Source organism: Salmo salar, chromosome 23 (genome assembly GCF_965601325.2).
Source record: "Salmo salar chromosome 23, fSalSal1, whole genome shotgun sequence".
NCBI classification, from domain to species: Eukaryota; Metazoa; Chordata; class Actinopteri; order Salmoniformes; family Salmonidae; genus Salmo; species Salmo salar.
The window spans coordinates 53,892,097-53,912,500 of NC_138313.1; the positions used below are offsets into that span (position 1 = coordinate 53,892,097).

General features: G+C 43.6%; 1 protein-coding gene across 2 annotated transcripts in view; it reads right to left on the bottom strand.

The window, feature by feature from the left end:
* Positions 1 to 20,404, bottom strand: part of cfap161 (cilia and flagella associated protein 161) — a 41,488-nt gene that overhangs the window by 8,496 nt on the left and 12,588 nt on the right. For both annotated transcript variants that reach the window (XM_045706268.2, XM_082968240.1), the window contains exons 4-8: positions 17,893 to 17,968; positions 17,706 to 17,787; positions 8,711 to 8,746; positions 7,499 to 7,621; positions 6,521 to 6,594 (exon numbers count right to left, since the gene is read on the bottom strand). In XM_045706268.2, the coding sequence (XP_045562224.1) occupies positions 6,521 to 6,594; positions 7,499 to 7,621; positions 8,711 to 8,746; positions 17,706 to 17,787; positions 17,893 to 17,968 (391 nt within the window). The remainder of the gene's footprint in view (positions 1 to 6,520; positions 6,595 to 7,498; positions 7,622 to 8,710; positions 8,747 to 17,705; positions 17,788 to 17,892; positions 17,969 to 20,404) is intronic.

Here is a 20,404-nt window from a genome sequence, read left to right on the forward strand (position 1 = left end):
GAGTACAGGAGGGGACTGAACATGCACACTTGAGGGGCCCCTGTGTTGAGGATCAGGGTGGCGGATGTGTTGTTACCTACCCTTACCACCTGGGGGCGGCCCGTCAGGAAGTCCAGGATCCAGTTGCAGAGAGAGGATGGTAGCTTATTGATGAGCTTTGAGGGCACTATGGTGTTGAACGCTGAGCTGTAGTCAATGAACAGCATTCTCACATAGGTGTTCCTTTTGTCCAGATGGGAAAGGGCAGTGTGGAGGATCTGTTGGGGCGGAACGTAAAATGGAGTGAGTTTAGGGTTTCTGGGATAATGGTGTTCATGTGAGCCATGACCAGCCTTTCAAAGCACTTCATGGCTACAGACGTGAGTGCTACGGGTCGGTAGTCATTTAGGCAGGTTACCTTGTGGTCTTGGGCACAGGCACTATGGTGGTCTGCTTAAAACATGTTGGTTTTACAGACTCAGACAGGGAGAGGCTGAAAATATCAGTGAAGACACTTGCCAGTTGGTCAGCGCATGCGCACAGTACACGTCCTGGTAATCCGTCTGGCCCTGCGGCCTTATGAATGTTAAAGGTGGTCTAGGGAGAGCTTTGTATGCATCTCTGTTTGTGGAACGAAGGTACCGTAATTTCCGGACTATAAGCCGCAACTTTTTTCCCAGGCTTTGAACGTCGCGGCTTAAACAATGACGCGGCTAATATATGGATTTAAAAAAAAAAAAAAAAAAAAAAAAAACACATTCTGTGACGTGCTCAGTTTTTTGGCGGCATGAAGCTTTCATTAGACCAATGAAATTGCCGAACGGGTTAAGGTCAAACAACTATTTTTGTTTACAGTTTAGATTAAATCGAGCGCTCTCAAACTTCCCATCATTCTGATTACGGTAGTCATTTTGTCACCCTGATTCCTGGGGGCACAACAAAGTATTTGCAGCCACTCGACATCAGTGTAAATCGTGCATTTAAGGTGGCCCTCCGTGTTCAGCGGGAGGCTTGGATGACAAGTGGGGAGAAATCCTTCACTAAAACGGGCCGCACGCGAAGAGCAACTTATGGTCAAGTCTGCCAGTGGGTCCAGACAGCGTGGAGCATTGTCCAAAAAATCCACTATCATCAACGGGTTTCGAAAGGCTGGACTGCTGCATGTTGAAGAGGGCTCAGCGGGGGATTTGCCTCCGGATGAAAGTGACGAGAGCGACAATGAAAATGATCCAATATCGGATGAAGCAATTCTGAGGCTATTCAACTCCGACACCGAAGGAGATTGTTTCAGTGCACAGGAGGAGGAAGATGGTGACCAACGACTTTCTTGGTAGGCTACTGTTTACTGCTAATTTTGTATTTTTTGTTACAAGCCGTGTTTCGTTAAAGCCTATTTATTTTTGTTACAAGCCGTGTTTCGTTAAAGTCTGTGTAAAGTTCATTTGTTTCAATGTACCGGTAGGCACCTGCGGCTTATAGACATGTGCGGCTTATTTATGTTCAAAATAATAATTTAAAAAAAATTCAGGTGCGCTTAATAGTCCGGAAATTACGGTAGTCCAGAGTTTTTTTCCCGCTGGTTGCACATTTAACATGATGATAGAAATTTGGTAAAACGGATTTAAGTTTCCCTGCATTAAACTCCCCAGCTACTAGGAGCGCTGCCTCTGGGTGAGCGTTTTCTTGTTTGCTGGCTGGTGTGTTTACGGACATATTCAATCAATCAATCCTTATCCCAGTCTGCTGTTCCCACATGCTTCAAGAGGGGCACCATTGTTCCTGTTCCCAAGAAAGTGAAGATAACTGATCTAAATGACTACCGCCCTGTAGCACTCACTTCCGTCAACATGAAGTGCTTTGAGAGACTAGTCAAGGACCATATCACCTCCACCCTACCTGACACCCTAGACCCACTTCAATTTGCTTACCGACCCAATAGGTCCACAGAAGACGCAATCGCAATCACACTGCACACTGCCCTAACCCATCTGGACAAGAGGAATACCTATGTAAGAATGCTGTTCATTGACTACAGCTCAGCATTTAACACCATAGTACCCTCCAAACTCGACATTAAGTTCGAGACCCCGGGTCTCAACCCCGCCCTGTACAACTGGGTCCTGGACTTCCTGACGGGCTGCCCCCAGGTAGTGAGGGTAGGTAACAACATCTCCACCCCGCTGATCCTCAACACTGGAGCCCCACAAGGGTGCGTTCTCAGCCCTCTCCTGTACTGCCTGTTCACCCATGACTGCGTGGCCATGCACGCCTCCAACTGAATCATCAAGTTTGCAGACGACACTACAGTGGTAGGCTTGATTACCAACAACAACGAGACGGCCTACAGGGAGGAGGTGAGGGCCCTCGGAGTGTGGTGTCAGGAAAATAACCTCACACTCAATGTCAACAAAACAAAGGAGATGATCGTGGACTTCAGGAAACAGCAGAGTGAGCAGCCCCCTATCCACATCGACGGAACAGTAGTGGAGAAGGTGGAAAGTTTTAAGTTCCTCGGCGTACACATCACGGACAAACTGAAATGGTCCACCCACACAGACATCGTGGTGAAGAAGGCGCAGCAGCGCCTCTTCAACCTCAGGAGGCTGAAGAAATTCGGCTTGTCACCAAAAACACTCAAACTTTTACAGATGCACAATCGAGAGCATCCTGTCGGGCTGTATCACCGCCTGGTACGGCAACTGCTCCGCCCACAACCGTAAGGCTCACCAGAGGGTAGTGAGGTCTGCACAATGCATCACCGGGGGCAAACTACCTGCCCTCCAGGACACCTACACCACCTGATGTTACAGGAAGGCCAAAAAGATCATCAAGGACAACAACCACCCGAGCCACTGCCTGTTCACCCCGCTATCATCCAGAAGGCGAGGTCAGTACAGGTGCATCAAAGCAGGGACCGAGAGACTGAAAAACAGCTTCTATCTCAAGGCCATCAGACTGTTAAACAGCCATCACTAACATTGAGTGGCTGCTGCCAACATACTGACTCATCTCTAGCCACTTTAAGAATGAAAAATGTATGTAATCAATGTATCACTAGCCACTTTAAACAATGCCACTTTATAAAATGTGCTGAGCACCTACCGTTTAAAATGGCATCTCTTCCCTCATCTCCTTTCTTTCAATGCCAGGGGAGGAAAGGAAGCTGTTTGGACCACTTAAGTAGGGAAAGTCCATCCATTTTTACATGTGGCCTTATTTTCACTCTTTCTGTTCTTGTAGTTGATTCCCAAACTTTTAATTGTTTAATACTACTACTACTACTACATTACTCATCTCATATGTATATACTGTACTCTATACCATCTACTGCATCTTGCCTATGCTGTTCGGCCATCACTCATTCATATATTTTTATGTACATATTCTTATTCATTCCTTTACACTTGTTTTTTTTCTAAGGTAGTTGTTGTGAAATTGTTAGGTTAGATTACTAGTTAGATATTACTGCATGGTTGGAACTAGAAACACAAGCATTTCACTACCCTCGCATTAACATCTGCTAACCATGTGTATGTGACGAATAAACTTTGATTTGATTATGACAGAATACAGCTCATTCAATGCTGTCTTAGTACCAGCCTCTGACTGTGGTGGTATGTAAACTCTCTAGGTAGATAGTGTGGTCTACAGCTTATCATGAGATGCTCTACCTCAGGCGAGCAATAGCTCGAGACTTCCTTAGATATCGTGCACCAGCTGTTGTTTACAAAAATACATAGTCCGCCGCCGCTGATCTATCCTGTCGATACAGCGTATAACCAGCCAGCTGTATGTTGATAGTGTCGTCGTTCAGCCACGACTCCGTGAAGCATAAGATGTTACAGTTTTAAATGTCCCGTTTAGTTTAAGTTTAGTTTATTAATTTGACCATTTTAAAAAACAAGCACACATAAAACCTAAAAGCCATACATGCACATTAATAAAATCATAGAGGATAACACACTATACAGTCTGGGACTTATTTCCATTGTGGTCATCTTGAGACAAGATGGCTGGGCAAGATGCAACACAGTACGGCAGTGAAATAATAAAACAAAAACATAGAAGAAGAACATCTATCTCATCATTCCAGTTACATCATAGGGGTTATTCATATGGGCACAGAAGACATCAAACATATTTTGACTTTATTTTTAAAGCTGCCCAGAGAGGACGTTGTTTTTATAGGCAGAGGCAACTCATACAAGAAAGTACCTTGGTAGTTTAATCTTCCGCGTAGGTTATCTATTTTATTGTCCAAAGATTGCACGTTTGCTAGCTGAATGGAAGGAAGTGGGGGTTCATTCTCAGAAGGCAGCCCGCCCTCCGGACCCTTTTTCTCCGCCTTCTCTTCACGCAAATCACGGGGATCTGGGCCTGTTCCCGAAAAAAGCAGTATATTGTACGCGTCGGCCCCGTCAGACTCGTTAAAAGAAGTCCGTGGTGAGAAATCTCAGTCCTGATGTCCAGAAGTTATTTTCGGTCATAAGAGACGGTAGCGGCAACATTATGTACAAAATAAGTAAAAAACAACGCAAATAAACTAACAAATAACACAATCGGCTGGGGGCACGTAAACGTCTGCCTTCTTCTCTGGCGCCATCTTAGGGATTACTACTACTGCTGTCTCGTATTCTTTACCATATGGAGCCCTGTTAGACACAATAATACACAATATTATTACTGTAGTACTACTATGTACTACTACTACAATAATACTACTACTACTAGTGTATTCTTTACCATATGGAGTCCTGTTAGACACAATAATCCACAATATTATTACTGTAGTACTACTATGTACTACTACTACAATAATACTACTACTACTAGTGTATTCTTTACCATATGGAGTCCTGTTAGACACAATAATCCACAATATTATTACTGTAGTACTACTACGTACTACTACTACAATAATACTACTAGTGTATTCTTTACCATATGGAGCCCTGTTAGCCACAATAATCCACAATATTATTACTGTAGTACTACTACGTACTACTACTACAATAATACTACTACTACTAGTGTATTCTTTCCCATACGGAGTCCTGTTAGACACAATAATCCACAATATTATTACTGTAGTACTACTACGTACTACTATTACAATAATACTACTATTGTATTCTTTACCATATGGAGCCCTGTTAGCCACAATAATCCACAATATTATTACTGTAGTACTACTACGTACTACTACTACAATAATACTACTACTACTAGTGTATTCTTTCCCATACGGAGTCCTGTTAGACACAATAATACACAATATTACTACTATAATACTGCTATTACTACTGCTACTACAACACTACTTCTACTAATACTACTACTAGCTACTGCTACTGCTACTACTATAGTACAACTACTACTACTACTACAGTAAAACTAGACTACTACTACTACTGCCACCTCATATTCTTTACCATACAGAGTCCTGTTAGACACAATAATACACAATATATTATTACTGTAGTACTACTAACTACTACAACACTACTACTGCCACCTCATATTCTTTACCATACAGAGTCCTGTTAGACACAATAATACACAATATATTATTACTGTAGTACTACTAACTACTACAACAATACTACTACAATACTATTGTCCCCTCATATTCTTTACCATATGGACTCCTGTTAGGTACAATAATAAACAATATTACAACTGTAGTACTACTAGCTACAACTACTACTACTACTAATAATAATACTACAACTACTAGGGTTGGGCTCCCGAGTGGCAAAGTGTTCTAAGGCACTACATCTCAGTGCTTGAGACGTCACTACAGACACCCTGGTTCGAATCCAGGCTGTATCACAACCGGCCGTGATTGGGAGTCCCATAGGGCGGCGCACAATTGGCCCAGCGTCGTCCGGGTTTGGCCGGTGTAGGCCGTCATTGTAAATAAGAATTTGTTCTTAACTGACTTACCTAGTTAAATTAACAAAATACTACCATACTAGCTACTACTACTATCCCTCATATGGAGTTCTGTTGAAATCATACACTATATAACTACTATACTACTACTACTGTTTTCACCTCATATTCTTTACAATGTGGAGTTATGTTGAATTAATACACTATATAACTACTATACTACTACTACTACTACTACTACTACTACTACTACTACTACTACTGTCACCTCATATTCTTTACCATGTGGAGTTCTGTTGAATTAATACACTATATAACTACTATACTACTACTATACTACTACTATACTACTACTACTACTACTACTACTACTACTACTACTACTACTACTACTACTACTGTCACCTCATATTCTTTACCATGTGGAGTTCTGCAGTTATATACTATTACTACCCTACTACCACCACTACTACTAATACTACTACTACATTCTTTACCATACAGAGTCCTGCAGGAATAGGTTTAATATTAGATACTAGTACTACTAGTACTGCTACTACTACTATTACTACTACAAAATAGACTACTAATAGACTACTGCTGCTTCTATCCTGTGTAATCTTTACAGGGTTCTCCAATGTTTTACCACAAGATGTGCTGTCCTACAACAGCCAGAGCCTGGTTGGTCTTGCAGTGGGAGATGAGCACTTTACTGTTGGCCTGTAGAGAGACAGAGTTACAGCACTTTACTGTTGGTCTGTAGAGAGACAGAGTTACAGCACTTTACTGTTGGCCTGAAGAGAGACAGAGTTACAGCACTTTACTGTTGGTCTGTAGAGAGACAGAGTTACAGCACTTTACTGTTGGTCTGTAGAGAGACAGAGTTACAGCACTTTACTGTTGGCCTGTAGAGAGACAGAGTTACAGCACTTTACTGTTGGCCTGAAGAGAGACAGAGTTACAGCACTTTACTGTTGGCCTGTAGAGAGACAGAGTTACAGCACTTTACTGTTGGTCTGTAGAGAGACAGAGTTACAGCACTTTACTGTTGGTCTGTAGAGAGACAGAGTTACAGCACTTTACTGTTGGCCTGAAGAGAGACAGAGTTACAGCACTTTACTGTTGGCCTGTAGAGAGACAGAGTTACAGCACTTTACTGTTGGTCTGTAGAGAGACAGAGTTACAGCACTTTACTGTTGGCCTGTAGAGAGACACAGATCAGAAGTTCCCGACCACACCTGGAGGTAGACAGGGACCAATTGTGTCTGGATATCTAACAAGTGTAAACAGATCTGGATGGTCAAACCATCATTATACTGCCCTCAAATCATTGACAGGTGGCACCATTGGCATATAGCATCAATAAGTGCCTTAAAATAAATAAATCATATTTTCAAAGAATATCTGTCAAATGATTTGCATACAGAGAGGGACCAGGGAATCTGGTCACAATGTGGACGCAGTAGACAGAAACGGGACACATTTTAAAACAAAGGGTAGACACGTCAAATGTTGATCAGATCACATATACCACATGCTACCGCAAGGTATAAACTGGTCTACTGATAACAGAACTGTGTTGTGTGTGCGCGTGTGTGTGTGTGCGTGTGTGTTTTTTACGTACAGGAACAGGCAGCCCCTCATGCTCCAGTCTTTCCTGAGGGTCATGGTGTAGAACCTTCCACCAGGACAGGAAGTTAGCCTGATGCTCCATGATCACTTCCTGGAGGCGGGACTTCTTGGCACACTTCAAATCACAGCAAACTTTATTTGCAAAGCATATTTCATAACCTAGCTAAAATATACCTCACAAAAACGATAAGAAAGAAAACTGAGATGAAAATAAAGTAAGAAAAAAAATGAAGATAAAGTGAAGAATGCCTGAAGACAATCCAGGTGACATGAATGAAGCAGTCCTTCAATGAAAGAAAGAGTTACATGTCTGTTAGGGGTCAGGGGTCAGGGGTACATGTCTGTTAGGGGGTTAGGGGTCAGGGATACATGTCTGTTAGGGGTCAGGGGTCAGGGATACATGTCTGTTAGGGGTCAGGGGTACATGTCTGTTAGGGGTCAGGGGTCAGGGGTACATGTCTGTTAGGGGTTAGGGGTCAGGGATACATGTCTGTTAGGGGTCAGGGGTCAGGGATACATGTCTGTTAGGGGTTAGGGGTCAGGGATTCATGTCTGTTAGGGGTCAGGGGTCAGGGATACATGTCTGTTAGGGGTCAGGGGTCAGGGATACATGTCTGTTAGGGGTTAGGGGTCAGGGATACATGTCTGTTAGGGGTCAGGGATACATGTCTGTTAGGGGTCAGGGGTCAGGGATACATGTCTGTTAGGGGTCAGGGGTCAGGGATACATGTCTGTTAGGGGTCAGGGGTCAGGGATACATGTCTGTTAGGGGTCAGGGATACATGTCTGTTAGGGGTTAGGGGTCAGGGATACATGTCTGTTAGGGGTCAGGGATACATGTCTGTTAGGGGTCAGGGGTCAGGGATACATGTCTGTTAGGGGTCAGGGGTCAGGGATACATGTCTGTCAGGGGTCAGGGATACATGTCTGTTAGGGGTCAGGGGTCAGGGATACATGTCTGTTAGGGGTCAGGGGTCAGGGATACATGTCTGTTAGGGGTCAGGGATACATGTATGTTAGGGGTCAGGGATACATGTCTGTTAGGGGTCAGGGATACATGTCTGTTAGGGGTCAGGGGTACATGTCTGTTAGGGGTCAGGGGTCAGGGATACATGTCTGTTAGGGGTCAGGGATACATGTCTGTTAGGGGTCAGGGATACATGTCTGTTAGGGGTCAGTCCTTCAATGAAAAAAGAGCAATCACCTTCTGGAAGGTCTTGTGGTCACTCGTCAGATACAACTGTAAAAAACACACACATTCAGTAAGCATAGTATTAAAGCTGGTGCTTTCTCTAGTTCCATGGTACGTGTCTGTTAGGGGTCAGGGATACATGTCTGTTAGGGGTTAGGGGTCAGGCATACATGTCTGTTAGGGGTTAGGGGTCAGGGATACATGTCTGTTAGGGGTCAGGGATACATGTCTGTTAGGGGTCAGGGGTCAGGGATACATGTCTGTTAGGGGTCAGGGGTCAGGGATACATGTCTGTTAGGGGTCAGGGGTACTCTCCCACAGAGATCATATTAAAGAGAATTAAAATGTGTGGATTATATTATAGAGGTCTAATATGTAGGTCTATGGGTTAGGTTAATGTATTATCTTATAGAGGTCTAATATGTAGTTCTATGGGTTAGGTTAAATGTATGTATTATATTATAGAGGTATGGTAAGAAGAAGGGCGGGGGTGTATGCCTTATGATTAACGACTCATGGTGTGATCATAACAACATACAGGAACTCAAGTCCTTTTGTTCACCTGACCTAGAATTCCTCACAATAAAATGCCGACAGCGTTATCTACCAAGAGAATTCTCTTCGATCTTAATCACAGTCGTGTATATCCCCCCCAAAGCAGACACATCGACGGCCCTGAAAGAACTTCATTGGACTCTTTTAACAAGGCTAATCTGAAAACAAGGCTCCTTAAATTTTATCAGCATATCGAATGCGCGACCCGGGCTGGAAAAATCCTGGATCATTGTTATTCTAACTTCTGCGACGCATATAAAGCCCTCCCCCGCCCTGCTTTCGGAAAATCTGACCACGACTCCATTTTGTTGCTCCCAGGCTATAGATAAAACAGGAAGTGTCCGTGCTCAGGTCTGTTCAACGCTGGTCCAACAATCGGATTTCACGCTTCCAGATTGCTTCCATCACGTGAACTGGGATATGTTCCGCATAGCGTTGGACAATAACATTGATGAATACGCTGATTCGGTGAGCGAGTTTATTAGCAAGTGCATCGGTGATGTTGTACCCACAGCGTCTATTAACCTGTTAGGGATAGGGGGCAGTATTGACACGGCCGGATAAAAAACGTACCCGATTTAATCTGGTTACTACTCCTGCCCAGTAACTAGAATATGCATATAATTATTAGCTTTGGATAGAAAACACCCTAAAGTTTCTAAAACTGTTTGAATGGTGTCTGTGAGTATAACAGAACTCATATGGCAGGCCAAAACCTGAGAAGATTCCATGCAGGAAGTGGCCTGTCTGAAAAGTTGTGTTTCATCTTGGCTCTTTTTATTGAAGACTGAGGATCTTTGCAATAACGTGACACTTCCTACGGCTCCCATAGGCTCTCAGAGCCCGGGAAAAAGCTGAACAATATCGAGGCAGGCTCTGGCTTTAACACATTATCGCGTTTGGCAAGTGGCCGATCAGAGTACTATGGGCTTAGGCGCATGCCCGAGTCGACCGAATGCTTTATTTTCTTTCGTCTGTTTACCTAAACGCAGATTCCCGGTCGGAATATTATCGCTTTTTTATGAGAAAAATGGCATAAAAATTGATTTTAAACAGCGGTTGACATGCTTCGAAGTACGGTAATGGAATATTTCAGAAAAAATTGTCACGAATTGCGCCATGCTCGTCACCCTTATTTACCCTTTCGGATAGTGTCTTGAACGCACGAACAAAACGCCGCTATTTGGATATAACGATGGATTATTTTGAACCAAACCAACATTTGTTATTGAAGTAGAAGTCCTGGGAGTGCATTCTGACGAAGACAGCAAATGTAATAACATTTTTCTTATAGTAAATGTGACTTTGCTGAGTGCTAAACTTGCTGGGTGTCTAAATAGCTAGCCCTGTGATGCCGGGCTATCTACTGAGAATATTGCAAAATGTGCTTTCACCGAAAAGCTATTTTAAAATCGGACATATCGAGTGCATAGAGGAGTTCTGTATCTATAATTCTTAAAATAATTGTTATGCTTTTTGTGAACGTTTATCGTGAGTAATTTAGTAAATTCACCGGCAGTGTTCGGTGGGAATGCTAGTCACATGCTAATGTAAAAAGCTGGTTTTTGATATAAATATGAACTTGATTGAACAAAACATGCATGTATTGTATAACATAATGTCCTAGGGTTGTCATCTGATGAAGATCATCAAAGGTTAGTGCTACATTTAGCTGTGGTTTGGGTTTATGTGACATTATATGCTAGCTTGAAAAATGGGTGTCTGATTATTTCTGGCTGGGTACTCTGCTGACATAATCTAATGTTTTGCTTTCGTTGTAAAGCCTTTTTGAAATCGGACAGTGTGGTTAGATTAACGAGAGTCTTGTCTTTAAAATGGTGTAAAATAGTCATATGTTTGAAAAATTGAAGTTTTTGCATTTTTGAGGTATTTGAATAACGCGCCACGGGATTACACTGCGTCCCACCTAGCCCATAGAGGTTAAAACATTCCCCAACCAGAAACCGTGGATTGATGGCAGCATTCGCGCAAAACTGAAAGCGCGAACCACTGCTTTTAAATCAGGGCAAGGTGACCGGAAACATGACCAAATACAAACAGTGTAGCTATTCCCTCCGCAAGGCAATCAAACAAGCTAAGCGTCAGTATAGAGACAAAGTAGAGTCGCAATTCAATGGCTCAGACACGAGACGTATGTGGCAGGGTCTACAGTCAATCACAGACTACAAAAGGAAAACCAGCCCCGTCGCGGACCACGATGTCTTGCTCCCAGACAAAATAAACTTCTTTGCTCGCTTTGAGAACAACACAGTGCCACTGACACGGCCCGCTACCAAAACCTGCGGGCTCTCCTTCACTGCAGCCAACGTGAGTAAAACATTTAAGCGTGTTAACCCTCGCAAGGCTGCAGGCCCAGACGGCTGCATCCTCAGAGCATGCGCAGACCGGTTGGCTGGTGTGTTTACGGACATATTCAATCAATCCTTATCCCAGTCTGCTGTTCCCACATGCTTCAAGAGGGCCACCATTGTTCCTGTTCCCAAGAAAGTGAAGATAACTGAGCTAAATGACTACCGCCCTGTAGCACTCACTTCCGTCAACATGAAGTGCTTTGAGAGACTAGTCAAGGACCATATCACCTCCACCCTACCTGACACCCTAGACCCACTTCAATTTGCTTACCGACCCAATAGGTCCACAGAAGACGCAATCGCAATCACACTGCACACTGCCCTAACCCATCTGGACAAGAGGAATACCTATGTAAGAATGCTGTTCATTGACTACAGCGGTGCATTTAACACCATAGTACCCTCCAAACTCGACATTAAGTTCGAGACCCCGGGTCTCGACCCCGCCCTGTACAACTGGATCCTGGACTTCCTGACGGGCCGCCCCCAGGTAGTGAGGGTAGGAAACAACATCTCCACCCCGCTGATCCTCAACACTGGAGCCCCACAAGGGTGCGTTCTCAGCCATCTCCTGTACTCCCTGTTCACCCATGCCTGTGTGGCCATGCACGCCTCCAACTCAATCAAGTTTGCAGACGACACTACAGTGGTAGGGCTGATTACCAACAACAACGAGACGGCCTACAGGGAGGAGGTGAGGGCCCTCAGAGTGTGGTGCCAGGAAAATAACCTCACACTCAATGTCAACAAAAAAAAGGAGATGATCGTGGACTTCAGGAAACAGCAGAGGGAGCAGCCCCCTATCCACATCGACGGGACAGTAGTGGAGAAGGTGGAAAGTTTTAAGTTCCTCGGCGTACACATCACGGACAAACTGAAATGGTCCCCCCACACAGACAGTGTGGTGAAGAAGGTGCAGCAGCCCTCTTCAACCTCAGGAGGCTGAAGAAATTCAGCCTCCTGAATTTTCCAAAAACACTCACAAACTTTTACAGATGCACAGTCGAGAGCATCCTGTCGGGCTGTATAACCGCCTGGTACAGGCTGAGCCACAGCCTTCCCTAGTTGTTGTGAAATTGTTAGGTTAGATTACTTGTTAGATATTACTGCATGGTCGGAACTAGAAGCACAAACACTTCGCATTAACTGCATCAACTGTGTTTATTTTCAGCAAACTTAAGATGTGTAAATATTTATATGAACATAACAAGATTCCACAACTGAGACATAAACTGAACAAGTTCCACAGACATGTGACTAACAGAAATTGAATAATGTGTCCCTGAACAAAGGGGGGGTCAAAATCAAAAGCAACAGTCAGTATCTGGTGTGGCCACCAGCTGCATTAAGTACTGCAGTGCATCTCCTCCTCATGGACTGCACCAGATTTACCAGTTCTTGCTGTGAGATGTTACCCCACTCTTCCACCAAGGCACCTGCATGTTCCCGGACATTTTGGGAGGAATGATCCTAGCCATCACCCTCCGATCCAACAGGTCCCCAGACGTTCTCAATGGGATTGAGATCTGGGCTCTTCGCTGGCCATGGCAGAACACTGACATTCCTGTCTTGCAGGAAATCATACACAGAACGAGCAGTATGGCTGGTGGCATTGTCATGCTGGAGGGTCATGTCAGGATGAGCCTGCAGGAAGGGTACCACATGAGGGAGGAGGATGTCTTCCCTGTAACGCACAGCGTTGAGATTGCCTGCAATGACAACAAGCTCAGTCCGATGATGCTGTGACACACCGCCCCAGACCATGACGGACCCTCCACCTCCAAATCGATCCTGCTCCAGAGTACAGGCCTCGGTGTAACGCTCATTCCTTCGACGATAAACGCGAATCTGACCATCACCCCTGGTGAGACAAAACCGCGACTCGTCAGTGAAGAGCACTTTTTGCCAGTCCTGTCTGGTCCAGCGACGGTGGGTTTGTGCCCATTGGCGACGTTGTTGCCAGTGATGTCTGGTGAGGACCTGCCTTACAACAGGCCTACAAGCCCTCAGTCCAGCCTCTCTCAGCCTATTGCGGACAGTCTGAGCACTGATGGAGGGATTTGTGCGTTCCTGGTGTAACGCGGACAGTTGTTGTTGCCATCCTGTACCTGTCCCGCAGGTGTGATGTTCGGATGTACCGATCCTGTGCAGGTGTTGTTACATATGATCTGCCACTATGAGGAGGATCAGCTGTCCGTCCTGTCTCCCTGTAGCGCTGTCTTAGGCGTCTCACAGTACGGACATTGCAATTTATTGCCCTGGCTACATCTGCAGTCCTCATGCCTCCTTGCAGCATGCCGAAGGCACGTTCACGCAGATGAGAAGGGACCCTGGGCATATTTCTTTTGGTGTTTTTCAGAGTCAGTAGAAAGGCCTCTTTAGCGTCCTAAGATTTCATAACTGTGACCTAAATTGCCTACCGTCTGTGAGCTGTTAGTGTCTTAACGACCGTTCCACAGGTGCGTGTTCATTAATTGTCTATGGTTCATTGAACAAGCATGGGAAACAGTGTTTAAACCCTTTACAATGAAGAACTGTGAAGTTATTTGGATTTTCGCAAATTAGCTTTGACAGGGTCCTGAAAAAGGGACGTTTCTTTTTTTGCTGAGTTTATTATATTATAGAGGTCTAATATGTAGTTATATGGGTTAGGGTTAAATGTACAGTGGGGGAAAAAAGTATTTGATCCCCTGCTGATTTTGTACGTTTGCCCACTGACAAAGAAAGGATCAGTCTATAATTTTAATGGTAGGTTTATTTGAACAGTGAGAGACAGAATAACAACAAAAATATCCAGAAAAACGCATGTCAAAAATGTTATAAATTGATTTGCATTTTAATGAGGGAAATAAGTATTTTACCCCCTCTTAATCAGAAAGATTTCTGGCTCCCAGGTGTCTTTTATACAGGTAACGAGCTGAGATTAGGAGCACACTCTTAAAGGGAGTGCTCCTAACCGCAGCTTGTTACCTGTAAAAAAAGACACCTGTCCACAGAAGCAATCAATCAATCAGATTCCAAACTCTCCACCATGGCCAAGACCAAAGAGCTCTCCAAGGATGTCAGGGACAAGATTGTAGACCTACACAAGGCTGGAATGGGCTACAAGACCATCGCCAAGCAGCTTGGTGAGAAGGTGACAACATTTGGTGCGATTATTCGCAAATGGAAGAAACACAAAAGAACTGTCAATATCCCTCGGCCTGGGGCTCCATGCAAGATCTCACCTCGTGGAGTTGCAATGATCATGAGAACGGTGAGGAATCAGCCCAGAACTACACGGGAGGATCTTGTCAATGATCTCAAGGCAGCTGGGACCATAGTCACCAAGAAAACAATTGGTAACACACTACGCCGTGAAGGACTGAAATCCTGCAGCGCCCGCAAGGTCCCCCTGCTCAAGAATACAGATACAGTCCCGTCTGAAGTCTGCCAATGAACATCTGAATGACTCAGAGGACAACTGGTGAAAGTGTTGTGGTCAGATGAGACCAAAATGGAGCTCTTTGACATCAACTCAACTCGCCGTGTTTGGAGGAGGAGGAATGCTGCCTATGACCCCAAGAACACCATCTCCACCGTCAAACATGGAGGTGGAAACATTATGCTTTAGGGGTGTTTTTCTGCTAAGGGGACAGGACAACTTCACCGCATCAAAGGGACGATGGATGGGGACATGTACCGTCAAATCTTGGGTGAAAACCTTCCCTCAGCCAGGGCATTGAAAATGGGTCGTGGGTGGGTATTCCAGCATGACAATGACCCAAAACACATGGCCAAGGCAACAAAGGAGTGGCTCAAGAAGAACATTAACTTCTATGGGCTCTTTGACATCCAAATACTCAACAGCCAGTGTAATCCCGTGGCGCGTTATTCAAATACCTCAAAACTGCAAAAACGTCAATTTTCCAAACATATGACTATTTTACACCATTTTAAAGACAAGACTCTCGTTAATCTAACCACACTGTCCGATTTCAAAAAGGCTTTACAACGAAAGCAAAACATTAGATTATGTCAGCAGAGTACCCAGCCAGAAATAATCAGACACCCATTTTTCAAGCTAGCATATAATGTCACATAAACCCAAACCACAGCTAAATGCAGCACTAACCTTTGATGATCTTCATCAGATGACAACCCTAGGACATTATGTTATACAATACATGCATGTTTTGTTCAATCAAGTTCATATTTATATCAAAAACCAGCTTTTTACATTAGCATGTGACTAGCATGTGACTAGCATTCCTACCGAACACTTCCGGTGAATTTACTAAATTACTCACGATAAACGTTCACAAAAAACATAACAATTATTTTAAGAATTATAGATACAGAACTCCTCTATGCACTCGATATGTCCGATTTTAAAATAGCTTTTCGGTGAAAGCACATTTTGCAATATTCTCAGTAGATAGCCCGGCATCACAGGGCTAGCTATTTAGACACCCAGCAAGTTTAGCACTCACCAAAGTCAGATTTACTATAAGAAAAATGTTATTACCTTTGCTGTTCTTCGTCAGAATGCACTCCCAGGACTTCTACTTCAATAACAAATGTTGGTTTGGTCCCAAATAATCCATCGTTATATATCCAAATAGCGGCGTTTTGTTAGTGCGTTCAAGACACTATCCGAAAGGGTAAATAAGGGTGACGAGCATGGCGCATTTCGTGACAAAATATTTCTAAATATTCCATTACCGTACTTCGAAGCATGTCAACCGCTGTTTAAAATCAATTTTTACGCCATTTTTCTCGTAAAAAAGCGATAATATTTCCGACCGGGAAAGCCTGTATACGTACAAAGAGAGAGAAAATAAATACATCTCGTGCCCTCGTGCACGAGCGTGAGTCTCAGAGTACTCTGACCAGCCACTATCCAAACGCGATAATATGTTTCAGCCAGAGGCTGCCTCGATATCATTCAGCTTTTTCCCGGGTTCTGAGAGTCTATGGGAGCCATAGGAAGTGTCACGTTACGGCAAAGATCCTCAGTCTTCAATAAAAAGAGCCAAGATGAACAACAACTTGTCAGAGAGGGCGCTTCCTGTTTGGAATCTTCTCAGGTTTTTGCCTGCCATATGAGTTCTGTTATACTCACAGACACCATTTAAACAGTTTTAGAAACTTTAGGGTGTTTTCTATCCAAAGCCAATAATTATATGCATATTCTAGTTACTGGGCAGGAGTAGTAACCAGATTAAATCGGGTACGTTTTTTATCCGGCCGTGTCAATACTGCCCCCTAGCCCTAACAGGTTAAGGTCCTGGAGTGGCCTAGCCAGTCTCCAGACCTTAATCCCATAGAAAATCTGTGGAGGGAGCTGAAGGTTCGAGTTGCCAAATGTCAGCCTCGAAACCTTAATGACTTGGAGAAGATCTGCAAAGAGGAGTGGGACAAAATCCCTCCTGAGATGTGTGCAAACCTGGTGGCCAACTACAAGAAACGTCTGACCTCTGTGATTGCCAACAAGGGTTTTGCCATCAAGTACTAAGTCATGTTTTGCAGAGGGGTCAAACATTTTTGACATGCGTTTTTCTGGATTTTTTTGTTGTTATTCTGTCTCTCACTGTTCAAATAAACCTACTATTAAAATTATAGACTGATCCTTTCTTTGTCAGTGGGCAAACGTACAAAATCAGCAGAGGATCAAATAATTTTTTCCCCCACTGTATGTATTATAGAGGTCTAATATGTAGTTCGGGGGGGTATGGGCGGTCTAGGGTGGGTTAAATGTATGTATGATATTATAGAGGTCTAATATGTAGTTCTATGGGTTATGGTTAAATGTATGTATTATATTATAGAGGTCTAATATGTAGTTCTATGGGTTAGGGTTAAATGTATGTATTATATTATAGTGGTCTAATATGTATAGTGTTAGGGTTAGATGTCTGTCTGTCTGTCTGTCTGTCTGTCTGTCTGTCTGTCTGTCTGTCTGTCTGTCTGTCTGTCTGTCTGTCTGTCTGTCTGTCTGTCTGTCTGTCTGTCTGTCTGTCTGTCTGTCTGTCTGTCTGTCTGTCTGTCTGTCTGTCTGTCTGTGTGTGTGTGTGTGTGTGTGTGTCTCTGGAACTCACCCCTCCAGCAAAGCCACTAGTTGTTCTGAGGGCGAAACTCTGATTGTAGCGCAGAGGCTCTCCCTCTGCACTGCCATCCACACTGGACACACACACCGCATGGTAAAAAACACCTACTCCACACCTATTCCTCGGGTCTGTGGTGGGTGTGTGGGGGTGTGGTGTGTGTGTGTGTGTGTGTGTGTACCTGCTGATGATGAATGCATTGCGTGTGCATGGCTGCAGACTCCTCCCCCCACTGACTCCACAGGGAGCCTGAATGGCTAGAGAGACAAACAGGGTTTATATTATCACCATCACTATCCCTATCATCACCATCATCATAACCACCATCACTATCCCTATCATCACCATCACCATCACTATCCATAACAACATCACTATCCCTATCAACACCACTATCCATATCAACACCACTATCCCTATCAACATCACTATCCCTATCAACATCACTATCAACACCATCACTATCCCTATCATCACCACTATCCCTATCAACACCACTATCATCACCATCACTATCCCTATCATCACCATCATCATCACTATCCATAACAACATCACTATCCCTATCAACATCACTATCCCTATCAACACCACTATCCATATCAACATCACTATCCCTATCAACACCACTATCATCAACATCACTATCCCTATCAACATCACTATCATCAACATCACTATCAACACCATCACTATCCCTATCATCACCATCAACATCACTATCCATAACAACATCACTATCCCTATCAACATCACTATCAACACCATCACTATCCCTATCAACACCACTATCCCTATCAACACCACTATCCCTATCAACACCACTATCAACACCATCACTATCCCTATCAACACCACTATCCCTATCAACACCACTATCCCTATCAACATCACTATCAACACCATCACTATCCCTATCAACACCACTATCCCTATCAACACCACTATCCCTATCAACATCACTATCAACACCATCACTATCCCTATCAACACCACTATCCATATCAACACCACTATCCATATCAACACCACTATCCCTATCAACACCACTATCCCTATCAACACCACTATCATCACCATCACTATCCCTATCAACATCACTATCAACATCACTATCAACATCACTATCATCATCACTATCAACACCATCACTATCCCTATCAACATCACTATCAACACCATCACTATCCCTATCAACACCACTATCCCTATCAACACCACTATCCCTATCAACACCACTATCCCTATCAACACCACTATCCCTATCAACATCACTATCCCTATCAACACCACTATCCCTATCAACACCACTATCCCTATCAACACCACTATCCCTATCAACACCACTATCCCTATCAACATCACTATCAACACCATCACTATCCCTATCAACATCACTATCCCTATCAACATCACTATCCCTATCAACACCACTATCCCTATCAACACCACTATCCCTATCAACACCACTATCATCAACATCACTATCCCTATCAACACCACTATCCCTATCACCATCACTATCCCTATCAACATCACTATCCCTATCAACATCACTATCATCAACACCACTATCCCTATCAACACCACTATCCCTATCAACACCACTATCCCTATCAACACCACTATCCCTATCAACACCACTATCATCACCATCACTATCCCTATCAACACCACTATCCCTATCAACATCACTATCCCTATCAACACCACTATCCCTATCAACATCACTATCCCTATCAACACCACTATCCCTATCAACACCACTATCCCTATCAACACCACTATCCCTATCAACACCACTATCCCTATCAACACCACTATCCCTATCAACACCACTATCCCTATCAACACCACTATCCCTATCAACATCACTATCCCTATCAACACCACTATCCATATCAACACCACTATCCCTATCAACATCACTATCCCTATCAACACCACTATCCATATCAACACCACTATCCCTATCAACATCACTATCCCTATCAACACCACTATCCCTATCAACATCACTATCCCTATCAACACCACTATCCCTATCAACACCACTATCCCTATCAACACCACTATCATCACCATCACTATCCCTATCAACACCACTATCCCTATCAACACCACTATCATCACCATCACTATCCCTATCAACATCACTATCCCTATCAACATTACTATCCCTATCAACACCACTATCATCACCATCACTATCAACACCACTATCCCTATCAACATCACTATCCCTATCAACACCACTATCATCACCATCACTATCCCTATCAACATCACTATCATCAACATCACTATCAACACCACTATCCCTATCAACATCACTATCATCAACATCAATATCATCAACATCACTATCATCAACACCACTATCCCTATCAACATCACTATCCCTATCAACACCACTATCCCTATCAACATCACTATCCCTATCAACAGCACTATCATCAACATCACTATCCCTATCAACACCACTATCATCACCATCACTATCCATATCAACACCACTATCCCTATCAACATCACTATCAACACCACTATCCCTATCAACATCACTATCACTATCAACATCATCACTATCATCAACATCACTATCATCATCATCACTATCATCATCATCACTATCATCAACATCACTATCATCAACATCACTATCCCTATCAACATCACTATCATCATCACTA